The sequence below is a fragment of the Zonotrichia leucophrys genome, chromosome 10 (assembly GCF_028769735.1).
Source record: "Zonotrichia leucophrys gambelii isolate GWCS_2022_RI chromosome 10, RI_Zleu_2.0, whole genome shotgun sequence".
NCBI classification, from domain to species: Eukaryota; Metazoa; Chordata; class Aves; order Passeriformes; family Passerellidae; genus Zonotrichia; species Zonotrichia leucophrys.
In genome coordinates this window covers 17,862,296-17,879,515 of record NC_088180.1, presented here as the reverse complement: position 1 = coordinate 17,879,515, position 17,220 = coordinate 17,862,296, and the positions used below count along the sequence as shown (strand labels likewise).

At 48.3% G+C, this 17,220-nt stretch overlaps 2 protein-coding genes across 2 annotated transcripts in view; one reads left to right on the top strand and one right to left on the bottom strand.

The window, feature by feature from the left end:
• Positions 1-9,166, top strand: part of IGDCC3 (immunoglobulin superfamily DCC subclass member 3) — a 94,765-nt gene extending 85,599 nt beyond the window's left edge. Inside the window, exons 8-14 of the mRNA XM_064722421.1 lie at positions 1,089-1,336; positions 1,883-2,047; positions 6,760-6,948; positions 7,203-7,307; positions 8,284-8,422; positions 8,642-8,849; positions 8,942-9,166. Coding sequence (XP_064578491.1) covers positions 1,089-1,336; positions 1,883-2,047; positions 6,760-6,948; positions 7,203-7,307; positions 8,284-8,422; positions 8,642-8,849; positions 8,942-9,106 — 1,219 coding nt within the window. The 3' untranslated portion in view covers positions 9,107-9,166. The remainder of the gene's footprint in view (positions 1-1,088; positions 1,337-1,882; positions 2,048-6,759; positions 6,949-7,202; positions 7,308-8,283; positions 8,423-8,641; positions 8,850-8,941) is intronic.
• A 1,914-nt stretch (positions 9,167-11,080) lies between these two features.
• Positions 11,081-17,220, bottom strand: part of LOC135452410 (gonadotropin-releasing hormone II receptor-like) — a 42,396-nt gene continuing 36,256 nt past the window's right edge. The window contains exon 5 of the transcript XR_010441607.1: positions 11,081-11,326. The gene's annotated coding sequence lies outside the window, so the exon portion shown is untranslated. The remainder of the gene's footprint in view (positions 11,327-17,220) is intronic.

Below are 17,220 nucleotides of genomic sequence, written 5' to 3'. Positions count from 1 at the left end.
AGTGGAGCTTTCATTGATGGGTCCCTTTTTGTGAGCAGCTGTTATTGAGAAAAGCTGCTTTGCATGTTCAAATGGCAAGACAGAGCTTATATGGCACACAATTATTTCTGAGTCAGTAACACTGGTGTTGTTTTAAAGATATTGGGTGGTGCAACTTTTGAGCTGGCCCTGAACTTGCTCCAGTTGTCCACAGCTATTGCTGGAGGGTCCTGCAGTGCAGAAATGGCCTCCAGTTCATGTGGCCACATGTACAAAGACTCTGGCTGTCCTTGTGCAGAGATGGACATCGTGCTCAGGAATGTGCTCATTAGGGAAGCTGGTACATGGCTGGCTTTTCCCCCTCCTGTAGGGATGACTGACTTCCAGGGTAGTCAGTGCCTGTCCTTTCTTGGATGGTGAAAACACCATCTAAACCTGATATGGAAGCCCCCAAGAGCAGGCTGGAAGAGCTGCTCTAGTTGTTTCCCTGGAAGGCAGCAAGGTTCACACACAGAGGTTCTGCAGACAAATGACTTGCTCATAAGCTTTGGCTTTTGGCTCATGATGATGGTGTTTCTGGAAGTGCAGAAGAGGCAGCTGAGGCTATAACCCTGCTGGATAAATCAGCTAATCCCATTGTTACCCTTAGACAGCTCTAATGTGCTATAATGCAATTAGAGCATCACCAGAGGGCTTTCTGGCTGAGTTTGATTGGACTTGGCTTAGCCTGGATGGGTCTCACTGGTGTGTACTGGAGATAAGCCAGTTAAAGCTGTTTTGGCTGTGTGGATGCACTTGCCACAGAGTTGGCTCTGTGGTGTGGCTGGGATCTTCCTGAACCCACACCTTTAGATCCTGCTGCTCCCTGTCCCACTCTGTGTCCACATCTGGCTATACCTGAACCACAGTATCTGCAGTCGAGACAGATTTGCCCAGTCACAGGGAATGACACATCCACCTCCTGGACTTCTCCTTCCCCAAAAGCACCAGCCCACAGCTTCCTGAAAGCTTTCTGTGGAAACAGAGGCTGTGGGATGCCCTGCCATGGGAGCCAGCATGGGCACCATAGCAGTCAGTGTGACGCTTGTCCCTCTCATGTCCCCACACAGCACTCTCTCCATCTATGGGATCAACCAGGCGGACGAAGCCATCTACCAGTGCCTGGCCGAGAACAGCGCGGGCTCCACGCAGGCCAGCGCCCGCCTCACCGTGCTCTGGGCTGATGGGCTGCCCAGCCCTCCTCAGAGCGTGAGGGCAGAGACTGTCTCTGCCACCACCATCCAGGTGTCCTGGGAAAAGCCCCTGCAGAACACCAAGGAGATCATTGGCTACGTGCTGCACATCCGGAAAGCTGCAGGTACAGTGCTACACCCACTGCCCTGAGCACCCTCAGCCCTCCTGTAATTCAGCTACACAGCCCACTGGGTAAAGCCAGGTCTGCACTGTAGTGGTCCATGCTGCCATCAGGGTTTTCCCTCACCTCCCAGTTTCTGAAGGGTAGAGCTGAGGCTGTAAATACACTGTAAATACCTGCAAATACTAAATTATACCATTGTAATTATAAAAAGAGTGGAGAGGATGAAGCTGCATAGTCAAATCTTGCTGCCCATGTAGCTCTCTGGCAAAGCATGCAGAGATCACAGAATCAGGGAATCATAGAATGGTTTGGGTTGGAAAGGGCCTTAGGATCATCCAGTTCCAACCCCTGCCACAGGCAGGAACATCTTTCACTAGACCAGGTTGCTCAAAGCCCAACATTACCAGTTTCAATGGCCTAATGTAAGCAGAAATGTGTGTGAGCAGGTACATATCCACCCCAGGGATCAAACTGCTTGAAACATTTATTCTCTTTACCCCTTACAAAGCCTAACACCACTCAGTTCTCTCTCCCTTTGCATTTCAGACCCCGTAGAGATGGAGTACCAGGAGGCTGTTAGCAAGAGCACCTTCCAGCAGCTAGTGACTGATCTGGAGCCCTCGACCAGCTACAGCTTTTACATAAAGGCTTACACCTCGCGGGGTGCCAGCAAAGCCTCAGAAGTGACGGTGGTGAGCACGCTGGGGGAAGGTAAGGCACGCTTTGCGCAGGGAGCCTCAGATGCCGACGCCCGCTGTGCGTAGCAGCAGCGCCGCTCACCCCGACACCGCCCCGCAGCGCTGCGCCACTGTAGCCTGTGGTGCTGCTGCTCCTTGTTCCTGCTGCTCCTCCTGCTCTGGGATATTGTGTAAAACTCACTTGTATCCTTGCAGGGGGGTTGACTGATTAAACACAGCATCGCATCTCCCGGCTGATGTTGTAGCAGGGGGTGAGTGCAAACCTGCCTGGCCTCGTGCATTGCAGCTGCTCTGGGCTGTTCCTGAACTCCTTGCTAAATGCAGACTTCCTGCTCAAGCAGCATCTCATCATCTTCCAGCAGCTCTGGTACTCACAGCTCTTACTTGATAAGTGCCACACTTGCAAAGATTTTATTATTTCTGCTCTATCCAGGGCAAATCACACTCAAGCTGAGCTGTCCTGACCTACAAATCCATGTCCTGGAGCAGCTTTCTGTTTCACTGGGAACTTAGGGTGATCTCTAAGGCTTTTTTTTCCCTGACTTGGCCACCAGTTAGCTTCCCCAGTGGGTGTTTTAATATAGCATCCTTGCACAAAGGTACCAGGTAGAAACCACAGCCCCAGTGTCATATGTCAGTCAGAACTGGAAGAATGTTTTCCTAGAGACTCATCTGTTTCTGAATCCTGGCTTGTCTCAGATATGGAGACTAATTTCCTAGGAATCATTCTTATGAACATTCAGTAATTATGAATTTCCAGCAGAGAGGGCCTTGGTGTGAGGATGCTATTTAGGATCAATAAAAAATACAAGTGTGTTGACTTCCAGGTGGGGGATCCAGTTCTCATTCTGTTCTTAGCCCTTGCAGATATTCATTACAGAATTTAAGCAAAAACACCAGTAAATCCTTGCCCACTGGGTTGTTGCTCTGCAAGTTTATTTTCCTTGATACTCTACAGGGAATCAGTCACCCTTGGAGTTTGTTTTTCCTCACAATTTGGAGGCAGAAGGATGGGCTGAGGCAAAGCTTGAAACTCCCTGACCCGATGCTCCAAGTTCAGCCCCAGGAGCTACGAGCCAGCCATGCTCTACAGAGCTTGGTGACTCTGCAGAAGTCCAGGTCAAGTGAGAGAGGACTTTTTGTCATTATTACCTTCAATCATGACAGGAATAGTTAGGTATCTAGTAATGGGATCATAAATTTCCTGGTTCTCTGAAGTTTAAGGTATCTCTGTCCTGGTATCCTTTTAAAAAGGCTTGTCCTGTATAACAAAGCTTCAGGAATTAGCTCCCTGTCCTGGATAGACAAACTGACTTGGTTCAGATCACTCAAGCCCAGCCTATGTTTGCCTTGTAGGAAACTAAGGAGATATTTACAAGCCCCAGCTCTGGCTTCATTTGTTCAGTTTTCTCCACTCGGGTGCCTGTTGCCTTCTGCTCACAGAGGAGAGAGCGGCTCAGAGAGGATCCAATGGCTTTTGTCACCAAATTCAGGTTTCACTGCAGATTTGTCTCTTCTCATGGCCAAGCCATTTTACCCTGTGCCCTCCCAACATGCACAGGAGAGCTGAGTCCCCCCTGAGCTCGGGGCGCCCCTGGATCTGTGCTGACAGCTTCAGAAAAGGATGGATTTCCCAAGATGCCATATCCAGCAGCCAGGGACAGCTCAGTGGAGCCTTGGCAGCAGAGATGCTGCAGCTGGATGCTGGTCTGGGCGACCATGTTATGCTGGTATTGTTTGGAGCAGGAATATGAAATACTCTACAGAAAACAGAGGAACAGGGTTACTTTTGGCTTGGGGCCATGTCATCAGCTTCTCAGGGCTGGCAATACACTGAGAGGGCGCTTGGCTGAAGCCTCTGATGCTTTCTAGAGACACAGTGCTCCTTCCTTTGTGCCAGTGCTGATTTTGGATGGAAAGTAGAAGGGAAGATGCTGTAGAGAAGGGACTCAAGTGAACCTTGTCCTCCTCCATAAACCTCACTCTCTGGGAAGGCCCTTCTGCCTCCTCCCTGTCGTTCTCCTTTATGCCGTTTCACAAATGCCATGGTATTTTAAATCTCAAACGCTCTCTGCTTCATTAAGCAGCACACACTCCTTGTTCTTGTCTTTTAATGCTTTTTAGGGTTTTCTCCAGGACTTTTTGACATTTTTCTAGGATGAAGACTGTTCCTTTAGTCATCTTCGGCTAAAGACGCCTTCAAGAAGAAAGTTGAAATGACCTGGGGAAAATTCCAAACAGCACGGAAGAGGAAAACAAGTTTCCCAGCCCTTAGCATGAGGGAGATGCCTCACTTATATTAGCTCCATATTATGTCTAATATCTACTTCTGTGAAGCACCTATCTGCTGGTGTGTGTACATATATTTACACACAGACAGATATATTCCATTGTATACACTTATTTGTGTAATCACATTATAAACAGCACGTGCATTCTGCGAGTGCCTATACCTATAATCAGTATTATACATATATATATATATATATCTACTCAAAGTTTGAATAAATACATTATATTCCATATTTTGAAGGAGAGATATTCTTGTGGTTTTTATTAAATGTAAGGCTCTGCAACCATAAAATAAAGCCAACTCTTCACAAATCAGGATGGCCCACATCAGTGTTTCTTTGTCCATGGGATAATGTGATCATTTCCTTTTCTGGGGTGTTTTCACCCGTGGCTGGAAAAGTGATGCTTTAAACAAGGGTCCAACTTCTCAGAGCGGGGATTTTTGCCCTGGAGGGAATTGGGAGAATAAGAAAAAAGGAGTATTTAACTGGATTGCAAAAATATGCAGCCTTGGGACGAATGGCACATTCTGATATAAATAGAATTTACTCTGTGTTTTGCACCCAGGAATTGTTAAATTCAGCTTTCCCAGCAATGAAATGCACATCAGAATAAATCCTATCAAGAAGGAATACTTCAGCCCATTTTTTTCACATTGGCAGCACTCAAGCAGGATGAGATCTCATTTATGTCACCCAGAACACTGGGTCTTTCCTCTTGAATCCACGTGGAGATGCGTGGCAGTCAGCAGGGACTTGTTCATCTCTATGGGCTTACTCAGAGGCCATCAAGCAAAGCCCCTGCAGCCTGAAGAAGGACATCAGTTTGGGAAGAGACAGGATTGCCCAGACCCTTTTGCTCAGCTGGAGAGGCATCCATCCTTCCTCTAAATCTCCGCGTGGGAAAGCTTGAGCTCTCAGTACCCGGGAAAAGGCAAACAGTTGTGCTGTGCAGTTTTACTGTTCAATTGAGGAAATGCCCTTTTTAGCTCTCATCAGTCTTAGACTGACGTGGCCACGTTTCATCTGCTTTTCCCCATCACTCACTAATGGTTGTGCTGAACTCTGTGCCAAAGGCCGGGTTTGCACAGCTCATCCTTAGAGACGCTTTGGGGAGAAACAAGCCAGAAAGCAGCTTCAGTCCAGTGCAAGCCCAGCAAGCCTTGTATGTGGGAACTGCTGAGCTTGTAATCATGTGAGATTGGAAAAATAGCTCTACCTCAAAGCCTGGAGGCTGCTGGAGAAGTAGAGCTGTTCTGCTGGGCGATTTTGCTGTGGGGTGAGCTGAGCTTGGTGCCCAAAACCTTTTCTCCCTCCTGGTGCTGGTGCTGGAGCCGAGCCCTGGGCAGGGCAGAGCCTGTAGCACCTCATGCTTTGCACCTTCTGGATGGTGCCAAAGGTTGGGGAACTGATGGGAGAGTTTAGCCTGGAGGTGTTTTGTGGAAATGAGAAAAAAACCAGCAGTGAAATGTCCTGCTGAGACACATCTGGTATTGGTGTGAGAAAGGGAGGGAAGGAGGGAGGGGAAAACATAGACTGTGTGCCCCAGTGCTGCCCAGGGCACGAGGCTGGGCTTGGGGCAGAGCCAGCTTTGGAAAACCCAGGTATCGCAAGAAAATTGGCTTTAACTTGCAGATCTCTGCCTCTCAAGCAAGACTGATGGGGCAGGATGGGGTCAGGCAGCTTTCTGGGGATCTGGAGAGGGAATAGTCTGACCCACGCTGCAGCACATCCCGAGAATAAGGGCAGGGTTTTGGGGCATGTTCCTGGTGGACTTTGAATCAGCAGCAGGGACATCTTCTCAGCTAACCCCCTGTGTGCCCCTCAGGCCAGGTAAGTGCCTGCCTCCCAAAACAAGCCAGCCCCAGCTGTGCAGGGATCTCAGGCTGCTCAGCTGTTTGGGGCTGTTGATGAAGATGCTCTGGTTCTCTCCTGAGTCCCCAGCACAGTCACAAATCTCCCTCCTAAAGCTGATGGGGAGAGGAAGCTCCCTGCATGCCAGTGCAGGTACCTAGAACACTTTTAAGACGGATGTCTCCAGCTCCATCGCTTCTGGTTCCTTCCTGCCAGGGGCATTAATCACTCTGAAAGGTCTGTGCCTCAGGGTGGAGGGCAAAAAATTGGAATTTGAGAACGTATTGCCAAAGTCGCTGCATTCCTGCCCTGACCCGGCCAGACTGAGCATCATATTGCAACCAAGGTGTAAAAGTAGTTTCTGCTTGCTGATCTTAGCAGAGAGAGCCCTTGCAAACTCCTGCACCTCCCTGAAGAAATTCAAAGCTGTTAAACCAGATTCTGGTCTGCTCAGATTTTTCTCAGTCTCAGCTGGCACATTCTTTGGAGCAGTGACCGCAGGGAAAGGCTGCTGGGGAATTTCTCATCACACAGACTGAAAAAGCACTTGCAACCCACTGTCTTTCTCTCTTTGTTTCAGTCCCAGCCATGCCATCCCTCTTTATTAAAGTCATTAACAGCACCACCGTGCAGGCAACGTGGGAGCCCTCCATCAAACTGGGCCAGCACGAAGGCTTCAAGCTGTATTACCGCAAAGTCCACCTCTCCCAGTACACAGGTCCAGTGGTCCTGGCCAGCAACATCACAGCCTACAACATTACCCACCTGGGTGAGTATGGTGACACCTTGATCCATGTCCCCTCCCCACCCTGTCGTGATTTGCAGGAGAGAGCTCCTGCAAGTGTGTATCCCAACCCCTAAATGCTGCAGCTGTGCCCCAGGTTTTGTGGGTGCATTCCCAGCAACAGGTACTTGTTCACAGCATCTTGTGTGTATTTGGTAAGATGTTCTTTTCCCAGATAAGCATCACTGGGGGAGATAAGGCTCATGGTTGAACTGTCCCTCTTGTGTCCCCCTGGGCAGATGCATCGGTGGTGTACGAAGTCAAGCTCCTCGCCTACAACCAGCACGGGGACGGGAACTCCACTGTCCGCTTCGTGTCCCTGAGGGAAACTGTGGAGAGGACAGGTGAGATGGGACCTGGTTTGGGAAAAGCTCTGCAGGAAGGTGGTGAGGCCAAACTCATCCTGCGTGCCCCCTGTGGCATTACCCTCATCTCACCTTCAGCCACTCATTTATTTTCAGCATCACAGATAATGTTGAGGCAAAACTCTGCAGAGCTAAGAGTACCTGGATGGCTTTTTTACCAAAAGAGGGAAGACAAACCAAATGCTTTGCATATGCCAGGTTTGTCCCCTAAGCTTGAGACAGAGGTGAGGCTATGAACACGAACAACCCCCAGTGCATAAGGTACCAGCTGCCATCCTCAGGTGAGATATGGTGCACTGAGCATCTCTGCTCTCCTGGAGCTCTCCTGGATATTTTGTCCCTCACTGGTCAAAAGGAAGGACACGTGGCTTTGGAAAGGGAAATGGCTGCAGTGTGTGAGCTCTGTATTATGTGGCAGCAAAGGAGAAACCTCTAGAGGGAATCTCTTAACTGATCACACCTTTCATATTCATCTATGTGTAAAAAACATCCTGCTGCTCTTGGAAGACTTTTAAGCCTCCAGTGGGAATATCTTCAAGAGATAGTTATTACTCTTCTGTCTGTGCTGGAGTAAATACTAATCTCACTGGCATCTGTCTATTCCATCAGGTTTCAACCTGCTCTGGTGTGGTGCCTGCCTCTTACCTCCCACTTTAGCATGGGGTATTGCAAAAATTAACATCAGAGTGGGTATTTTCCATTAATTGTGTCAGTTCATGGGGATGGTTCACTACAGATATTCCAGTCCTGTGCTTGCTGTGTGTCCCTTCCTGCAGTGCTGGGAGCAAGGGAGGTGCATAGGCAGGCAGTGAACCACTGCTTCCCACGTGGTTCTCCTCTTCCCACACACAGCTCCCAGCACTGCCCAAGGCTCTGACTTTGGCTCTGGGCTCCCCAAAAGCTGGAGGAGCAATAGAAGAGTAGCACCACTGACCTATCCACCTTTTCCTGGCAGTGCTGAATCCTCCCTGTGACTGCATGAAGGACGAGCAGAACAATAAAACCTCCACGACCGGCATCATCATCGGGATCCACATCGGCGTCACGTGCATCATATTCTGCATCCTCTTCCTTATGTTTGGGTACCGAGGAAGGTAGGGATGCTCGTGCCACTGCTCACATGGGGTGGTGGCCCCTGGGACTGTGAGTGTGCCCACCTAAGTCTTACATCCCCAGTGCAATGCTGGACTTTATAGGAGGGATTGAAGGATGAAGAAATGTAGCGCAGGGAGAAGGCAGATGCCAGCCTGGGGGAGGGAGCAGAGGATGAACTACCTCTCTCACTCTCAGGCTCCACCTCTTTTTTTTTTCAGGCTGCTGATGTGCAAAAATGTGCAGGAGCAGCTGTCAACCCCTCAGATCCCCCGGAGCCAGCGGAGTGCCACGGGCCTTGTCCTGAACGGGGCCACTCGGAGAGACAGGGATGACCGGGACCTGAACGGAAAGCAGCTGGATATGAATGAGCTGGAGAGGTTATTCCCAGCATCCCCATCCCAGGAGCAGCAGGAGAAGGGAATAACGGTAAGTCCAGCAGCATGGGAGCACACCTGGCTGTGCATTGGAGAGCTGTCACTGTCACTGTCACTGCATTGTCCCCTTCTCTCTCTCTCCAGTCGGCTCACAGCCTGTCAGCCCCCCATGATGAAACCCAGATCTCCACACTCCCTCTGGATGAGTTCAGCATCATTGAGGAGCAGCCAGACCCCCTCCCACAAAACCCCCATGCCAGCAGTCCTGCTGCTCCAGCTCCCAACCACGGCTCTGCCAATGAAGGATAAAACTGCCAAGACTCAAAGCCTCTTGTAGGAGTTACCAGAAACCAAACCCACGGCTGGTGATGTCTTTACGAGTTGTCAATCTCAGGTCAATTGAAGATTTCTACGGTCTGATTGTTATTTTTTTGTTTTGCTTTATTTTTATATATATATATAAATATATATATATATATATATATGTATACAGCCTTTTGGAAACTCTGTGAAGTTTATCTTTCTGACCTCTCTTGAGCCTCTCAATGTGTTTCTTCCGATGATGGCTGTCTGGAGACTGGTCACGATGGATTTTCCCCACAGCTGCTATGTAACAGACTCCTTGGCAGAGTTTGGCAAACTCTTCAGTCTCTGACAGACTGGGGATACAGTGGAGCCCCCATCTCTTGGCATCCCAGACTTTTTCCTGATCAGCAGCTTTAGGACTACTTTTTGGATCTATTTTTTATTTCCAGAAGACTGGATTTGGAAAAATCCTTCTAACTTGACTCCAAAAATTGAGCCTAGGAAGGCTGTCTCTCCGTGGATTTGATGATTTTGTACACTTTTGCTATTTCTCAGGATACTTTTTTTGCTGATTGACTCTAAATAATATGAAAAAAAAAGGAAAAAAAAAAAAAAAGAGTGTGTGTGTGTCAAAGGATGCCTGAGGGCTACTGAAAGACTTGGACAGACAACCCGAGTGAACTCAGAACCTACCTCAACCGGAATGAATGTCTTCTGGGAAGCAGAAATACCTTCGTCTTCCTTCGTGTTCAAACAAACAAGTAGCATAGCACTTGGTCAGTACAAGCATGGTCCTACCTCAGCAGTCACGCTCTGTACCCGCCACCTTGGTGGCTTCCTTGTTGTCGTTCCCATGTAAAGCACTTCCAAACCTTTGAAAGCAATGTTCTACCTCAAGTGTGAGAGAAACTCATGTGTGCATGTGTGTGTGTGTGTGTGTGTGTCCTCCCCTCTCCCTCAATTCCTGCCTCTCCCACCCAGCCCCACATGAAGCACGATGCTTCACTGGTGTTATGAGCTTTACTTTTGGGGGCTCCAGTGTGATTTTGTGTGGCGGAGATTTGTGTTGTGGTTTTTTACTTTAAAGATTGTTGGGGCTGTCACAGATGAGCAGCATGATGCCCTGTGGCTCCCTGGCACCGCTGCCTTCCAGGGCTGATTTGGGCACTGGTCCATCCTGTGTTTGAGGGGATGGGGTACGCAGATTCCAGTGCTGGGGCTAGAGCACCCTTGTGCCGCATCAGTGTGCTGCTCCCCAAGGCTGATTCCCAGCAGGATGATCTACAGCACGTGCTGGCACAAGCAGCACAGAACACCCTTGGGAGGTGGGAACCTGGACATCACAGTCTTGTCCCAAAGCCCACCCTGCTATCAGGAGCACCCGTGGGGAAACCCCAATAGAGCACTTCCCCAATAGAGCACTTGAGATGCTACCGAGCTGCCCCCAGCTCCTCCAGCGCCATTCCAGCCACAGAACATCCAAAGGATGAGTGGAGCCAAAAAAGGCTCAGTTCCTTGGGAGGGACAAGGCAAGGAGGATGCTGGGGGCTGCCAGAGCTGCCCCTTCCCCATGCCCAGGGTGGGCAGAGGAGCTCCTGACACCAAAGAGAGGGTTTGTCCCCTCCAGAGATCAACCACCAACCTGACACTGTGGAGGTTGGGTTGTCCTGGCACGGTGCAGCCTTGTGAGTCAGTGTGTGACCGGCATCGCCCATGGGTGACATGGGGGCACACATGGGGGACAGGGACACCAGGTGCCAGCTGGTGCCAGAGGGCAGCCCTTTCTCTGCTGTGTGAAGTGGTTAAATCCAGGCAAATGCAAAGGTTTGATCTCTTTGTGTAGGTGGTGGTAAATCAAACGTTGCTGTATTCGCAAGGACAGTGAACAGAATCAGGAAAGGAAATTAGTTTAAGTTTTTTAAAAGTATGAATTGTATTTTTTTAAATGGTACCAGTGGGAGAGTCCCTTGTGTCAAAAACACCCCCATCACCTGCCCAGCTGGCAATGGGGTGCAACCAATGGCTGTGTAAATAGTACAATACACAGGAGGCTGAGCAAATGCCTCTTCCCTGAGCTGAGTCCTGGTGCTGGGCAGGGTTACCTGGGAGCAGGACTCTGTGCTCATCCAGCTTGGTCCAAGAAGATGTAATGGCACCAACCTCAAGAGCAAGGAGCTGTTCAGGCTCGGTGTTCCTAGCCCTCTTCCATTAAAATTCGTCCTCCTGTAGACATCATGCAGAACAGAAAAGATGCAAAGGGTTACATTTTGGCATTAACACCCCCAAACAGCCTTTCCCCACCCCACCAAAGAGGCTAAATGGGCTGTCAGACGATCCCTGCTCACACCTGGGATGCTGCACCTGGAGACAGCCTGGGGAGGGGCTGTGGGGGGACAGCGCTGTGTGAGACCAAGGGCACAGCCCACCCACCACAGGAGCCAGGGGATGCCGGGGTTAGGGCAAGGCAGGAGGGAGGAGAAGACACCAAACAGCTCAAGTTATAACCTCATATCAAAGACAACCTGATCCTCTCCTGCCATCCCGCTCCCACTCCAGCCCAGATTCTCTTTTTATTGTTTTTTTTCATGTGTGTAACGCCGCCGTTCACATTGAATAAGTACCGTTGCCAAAGTGAACACAGAACCTAGAGTAGTGTTCAGCTCAGACTTCCTGGAGCTGTGAACATGCTATTAATTTAATATCATATTATTGTGATATTGTAATAGTAACAAGTATTTGTCACTACTTCCTTTTATTAAAGGGAAATTCTGTGCCATTTGACTAGTTGGAATACAATAGTATGTCAAGAATAGAGTTTTTTCTTTTGTTGTTTTTAATTATGCAGAAACATGGTGGCTTAAACCAATGCAGATTCTGTGTTGGTTTGAGATGGTTGAAGATGGATGTAAATCTTTAAAGACTTTTTTTTAGATGTTTAGCTTTTCCTCTTTTTTGGGGTTTCTTTTCTGCTCTTATCAATTCCATTGGGACCAAACACAGACAGTTGTGGCAGCTCAGTCCCTGAAGGGATGAGGCTGAAGTCTGGTGATCCATGAGGACCCTAAATTATCTAAGTGCACCAAACTGGGCAAAAAACCCACTCAGAATTACATATTGGCTTTGTGCCTCTGGCTGCCACTAAGCTGGAAAAGCGACACGGAACAGCCCCACTCGCTGTACTGCAGTGCTTGAACGGGGCTGGAGGCAAAACTGTCCCAACCCAAAACTTGGAAAAACATCACCTAGCAAATGTCTGGCCCTTAATCTGTGAAATGAGGAGGAAAAAAGAATTAAAACAAGAGTTTGTGTTTGCTTTCAGCATGGGGGACAGTCCGTCCTTCGTTCATCCAAACTGCTGCCCTGGTTTTGAAGGAATCTGACAGAATTTCATTCTGTGTTCAGCGCACAGTTGTACCTGGGTAGTCACGTTGTATTTGGGTGCATGTGGGACAGCAGGTCCCCGTGTGTGGCAGATGAGCTGTGCCACGGGAAAGGGGTCGAGGCATCATTTGATGTCCCCAGAGCAGAGGCTGAGGCAGCCAGACAGTCCCAGCGTGGCTCCCAGGGCCTTTCACCATCAGTGCCCACCTGCCAGCCAAGGGCAGCACTCCCTTCACACTCCTTTACACACCACAACATTTAAGGAACAGCTTGCCAGGTTTCTTATTCCTTTTTTTTCCCCTCCCAACTTTTTCCTGTTGGGAGGAATCAGTTCTACCCAGAGATACAACCACTGGATGACAGGCAGGTGTTGGATCCAGTGCAAACTGCTGGAAACTGCCTGTGTTTGGGGTAGGAATCCGATCCTACAATATTTTTTAAATAATTACACTAATTCAACCTGTTGCCTTTTGTCAGCTGATCCCAAAAACCCTCTTATTTTCTGGCTGTGTGAGATGAAATTATAGGAAGGAATAAATATCCAAAAGCTGATTTTTTTTTTTAATTTTATTTTTGGTAACCCATAATGGGCACAACCTATTCTTGAAGATCTCAAGTTAACCAGAGACGGCTGCTTCCTCAGGGATAGTATCCACATTATCTTTAGCTGAACAGGGAATAGTTTTATGCTGTGACAGGGTATTTTCACACTGTTGGATTCAGGTATTTATTTGTCTATCATTATCTTTCTTCTTCCTCGTTTTGTAAAGGGGCTGATACATTTAAGTGCTGGACCAGTTTGGGAATTTTAAATTATACCAAGGGACTGTAGGTTTTAAATTGGCAATAAGAGGAGAGAAGCTACAAAGTGTTGTTGCCTCTGGATAGTGAAGGGAAGAGTTTTGCTGCCTGTGGGGGTGTTCCTCTGGGATAACCATCCCATGGCATTTCAGGGGGGATCAGTGTGGTGTCTGAGCCCTCTCTGACAGCACTTAAGTCTGGGAAAATTGGTTAAAAAAAAGGAAATTAAAAGCTTATGAAAACAAAGGGGGGGAGCTCCTCACTTCATCTGTGCAAACAGCGTGTGGAAATCCATCCGTCCCCGTGCACCGGAGCAGGCAGGTTACAGATCCCATCGAGCAACTTGATGCCGGCTCATTTATTTCCCTCGCCCGCCAAATTACAAAAGGGAAAGGAAAAGGAAGGTGCCTGGGCTGGAGCTGTGGGCAGGGAGATGGGGAGCAGAGAAGCAGCAGCACCCCCAGGTGAAAGCGCTGCTGGCACAGGGCCATGGCACTGAAAGCCCTGGAACTCTGGGAATGAGGGAAAGGCTCCAGGCTCGCTCCAAGGGCAGAGCCTGGGCTTCGGCTTCGGCATCGCGTGGGCAGAAGGGACGGGGCCGGAGCGAAGCCCAGCGAGTCGGGGACAAGCCTGATTTCACGGGGCTTTGGATCAGGGTCTGACTTAAAAAGCAAAGAGGGATTTGTACTCTGATCCTATTTCCATCATTTCAACTTGCAATATCTTTACGTTTGTAAGAAAGTCATAATAAAACCAATACTAAACCTTTGTCCCAGTCCTTTTTGGGAGTCAGCTGTTAGCAGTAATACTAAAAACCCAAATTGCAAAGCACTTTTCTACTGTTTATTTTCTACCTTTCTTACTTTGAACTGTCGTGATATTGAAATCCCACTGATCCCACGATTGTTAGCTCTGTATTAAAAAATAATAATAAAACCCAGGTTTTTTGTAGTTTGCTCTGTTTAGATTTTAGCCTGTGGCTACTTGTACAAGGAAAATAAAACTAGAATAAATGAGCCTGTGTGGAGTTTTTTTGTCATATGCAGGGCTGTGGTGTGGGGATTGTTCAGAGCAACTTGGGGCATCACCACTTCAGTGGTGATGAATCCGGGTCCTCTCAAAGAGCATCTTCCAAAATTTAGCATTTAAGAGCTGAGGGTTTTTTTATTTTGATGCTTTGCTCATAAACTCCAGCCAAGCCATCAGCAGAGTCCTTCTGGAGCATGGGGGCTCTTTGGGAGCTGGGTGAGATGAGACCTCCAGGGTCACAGTGTGACACCTGTGCTTAGAAGTGCAAATCAATTTCCAATTAATCTTGGCTCTTGCTCAGCTATTGCTGCAGCTGCTTTTCCCATTGCCTGCAGCGCTAGGTGAGGCTGGGGAGGCCCTGACACAACTGCCCAGAGAAGCTGTGGCTGCCCCATCCCTGAAATATCCAAGGGCAGGCTGGATGGGGCTTGGAGCACCCTGGGATAGAGGAAGTGTCCCTGCCCATGGCAGGAGGTGAGAACAGAATGATTATTAAGGTGAGAATGATTATTAAGGTCCCTTCCAAGCCAGACCATTCTGGGATTCTAAGCTGCATCCTTGCCCCAAAATGTGCTGTGAGCCACGAGCCACCCTCCTGCCACTGTCCTGTGTGCTGCTGCTGCTGCCCTCGATGCCAAAGGACAGGCAAATAGAGGCTGTGGGGAATGAAGGAGTGAGAGTGAGCCCAGCAGCTCAATAAGCAGGCGAGTGAAAAGTTGCTTCAAACAACTCCCCAAAGCTCTCGGAAGAGCTAAATTGCAGCATGGATTGTCTAAATATATACTTCATAATAAATACCAGCATAAAAAAAACCTGATTTTATTTCCCAGTGGCAACGCAAGAGGTGAAAAAAAGATCAGAGTGGGCTCACTCAGGGGATTTTCATGTAAGTTCAGTGAAATCTGGTACTGCAGATAGCAGCTGCAGAGTCAAGGTATTGTACACAGCTTGTGGCTTTCATTAAAAAGGACTTTCCCTGCCTTCATGGCAATAAAAAAAAGGTTTGACAATATTAATCTGAAGTCTTAGAAACTAAGGAAATAAAAAACCCCAAGCAATACGTTTAAATCACTTTGATTTTGGGCTGTTGGAAATATTAAGAGCCTTCAAAAAAACCCTACTTGAGTGCTCAAAACTCATCTTTAGCAGAAGCAATCTCCTTTTGACCACGTGCATTCAAATTTCTGCTGGAAATGTTTCAAATCAACTTTTCAACTACAGAAACACTAAAAAAAATTAAGTTGGGTGTTTTCACTCCAAACACCACATTCCTGCCTCAGATTTCGCTGGAGATGTTACTGCTAATGTCCTAGTTATAACCCTGCCAACACAGGAGAATTTATAATATCCCATAAAGCCCTAACTATCAGAAAGGTCATTTTGGCATTAATACCACTCGGGCATCACCGCTTCATTTGCTGACACTTTTACAGAGCCACGCTTGATTCCAGCACGGCTGCTGTAAAACCTTTACAGCAATGGCCTAAGCCTCCAAATATCATCTTAAAAATCAAGAGCTGGAACATCTTCATCAGCAGGTGCAGGCAGCTTGGAAAGGGTCTGCTCTCTCTCAGTGTGGGGTTCCCAAAATCCAGGGTGAGCACCCAACCCCACTGCTCCAGGAGGGATTTATTCCTCAGCTCTTACCTCCAGCCCTGTTATTCCCAGCACCTTCAGACCCCACCAGTCCTCACTGCCTTGGCTAAATTAAAAGTCTCCTAATTTCATGCAAAATTACCAACCCCTCGCCTTGCCCAGAAAGCCATTTCCTTAGCGCTAAAATAGCTAAATTAGTCTTGCTCGGCCTCGTAAAGGAGCTTGTCTTGTTTATTGAGCGATAAATATAAAGGTACAGTAACTAAATTCATCAGTCCCTAAACGCAGCCGTTGGGAATGGCCATTTCCACCATCCAATCTACGGCTGCATGAATATTTCAGAGTCCTTTTTCCCTTGGGTGCTTGCCTTATCTCTGGAGCCTGGATATTATTTTCTGCTTTTCAGCTTTTTGGATGTATTGGAGGAAATGTCATTATTTGGACCTGGGTGGATTACAGTTGACTTTCCTAAGCCAATTTATATTGGCAAGCTGCTGTTTTTAAAAACCCCTATAAATCACTCCCATGAATTTTAATAATATAACGTGGTTTCAAACATGCTCCCTTAATACGTGACACACTATTACAGCCAGCAATCGCTCCTCAGGTTGTGAACTCCGTTCTGCCGTCACCTTCAGCGAGCGCCGCGGGGGACGAGCGACGCCTCGGCCACAATCATGGAAATTCCCACTCCTGCCCCAAATTCCTTGTGATTGCAGTGATTGCAACTTAACAGTGAAACCTCGGAGAGGCTGGCACAGAAATCATGGGGGACTATTTGCTGATATTTCCCTAAATAAAGATACAAGATCCCCACCCAGAGTGCAGCCCCAGGCTGGGATTTGTGGCTCCAACTGGTCCATAACCTCCCACATGCCAGGAGACAAGGCTATGCCTCCTCATCACCTATGGGCTTATTCTGATGAGCTCTGTCCTCTTCTTGTGCAAATTATATTCATTTTCTTCCCATTCCCATTGCAACAACTCCATGGTGTCTGCCAGCTCTCAAGGGGCGTCTGTCAGTGGAGAGTGGTCTCCAGGCCAGAAGAGAAAGGGCTAAGAGGGATAAGGAATAAAAGCCAGAGCAAAGGAGAGACCTTGGGAGATCTTTGCTAAGGAACATCCGGGATCATATGGAGGAACTGATGATGGAGTCTGGTGCCCCACTGGTGGCACTGGTGATGTCCCCACTGGAGAGCTGCTTGTTCACATTGCTCAGTGTTAGTTGCACAGAACCAAAACATAAGAATATTCCAACCCTGGAAGTGTTCCAGGCCAGCTTGGAGCAGCCTGGTCTAGTGGAAGGTGTC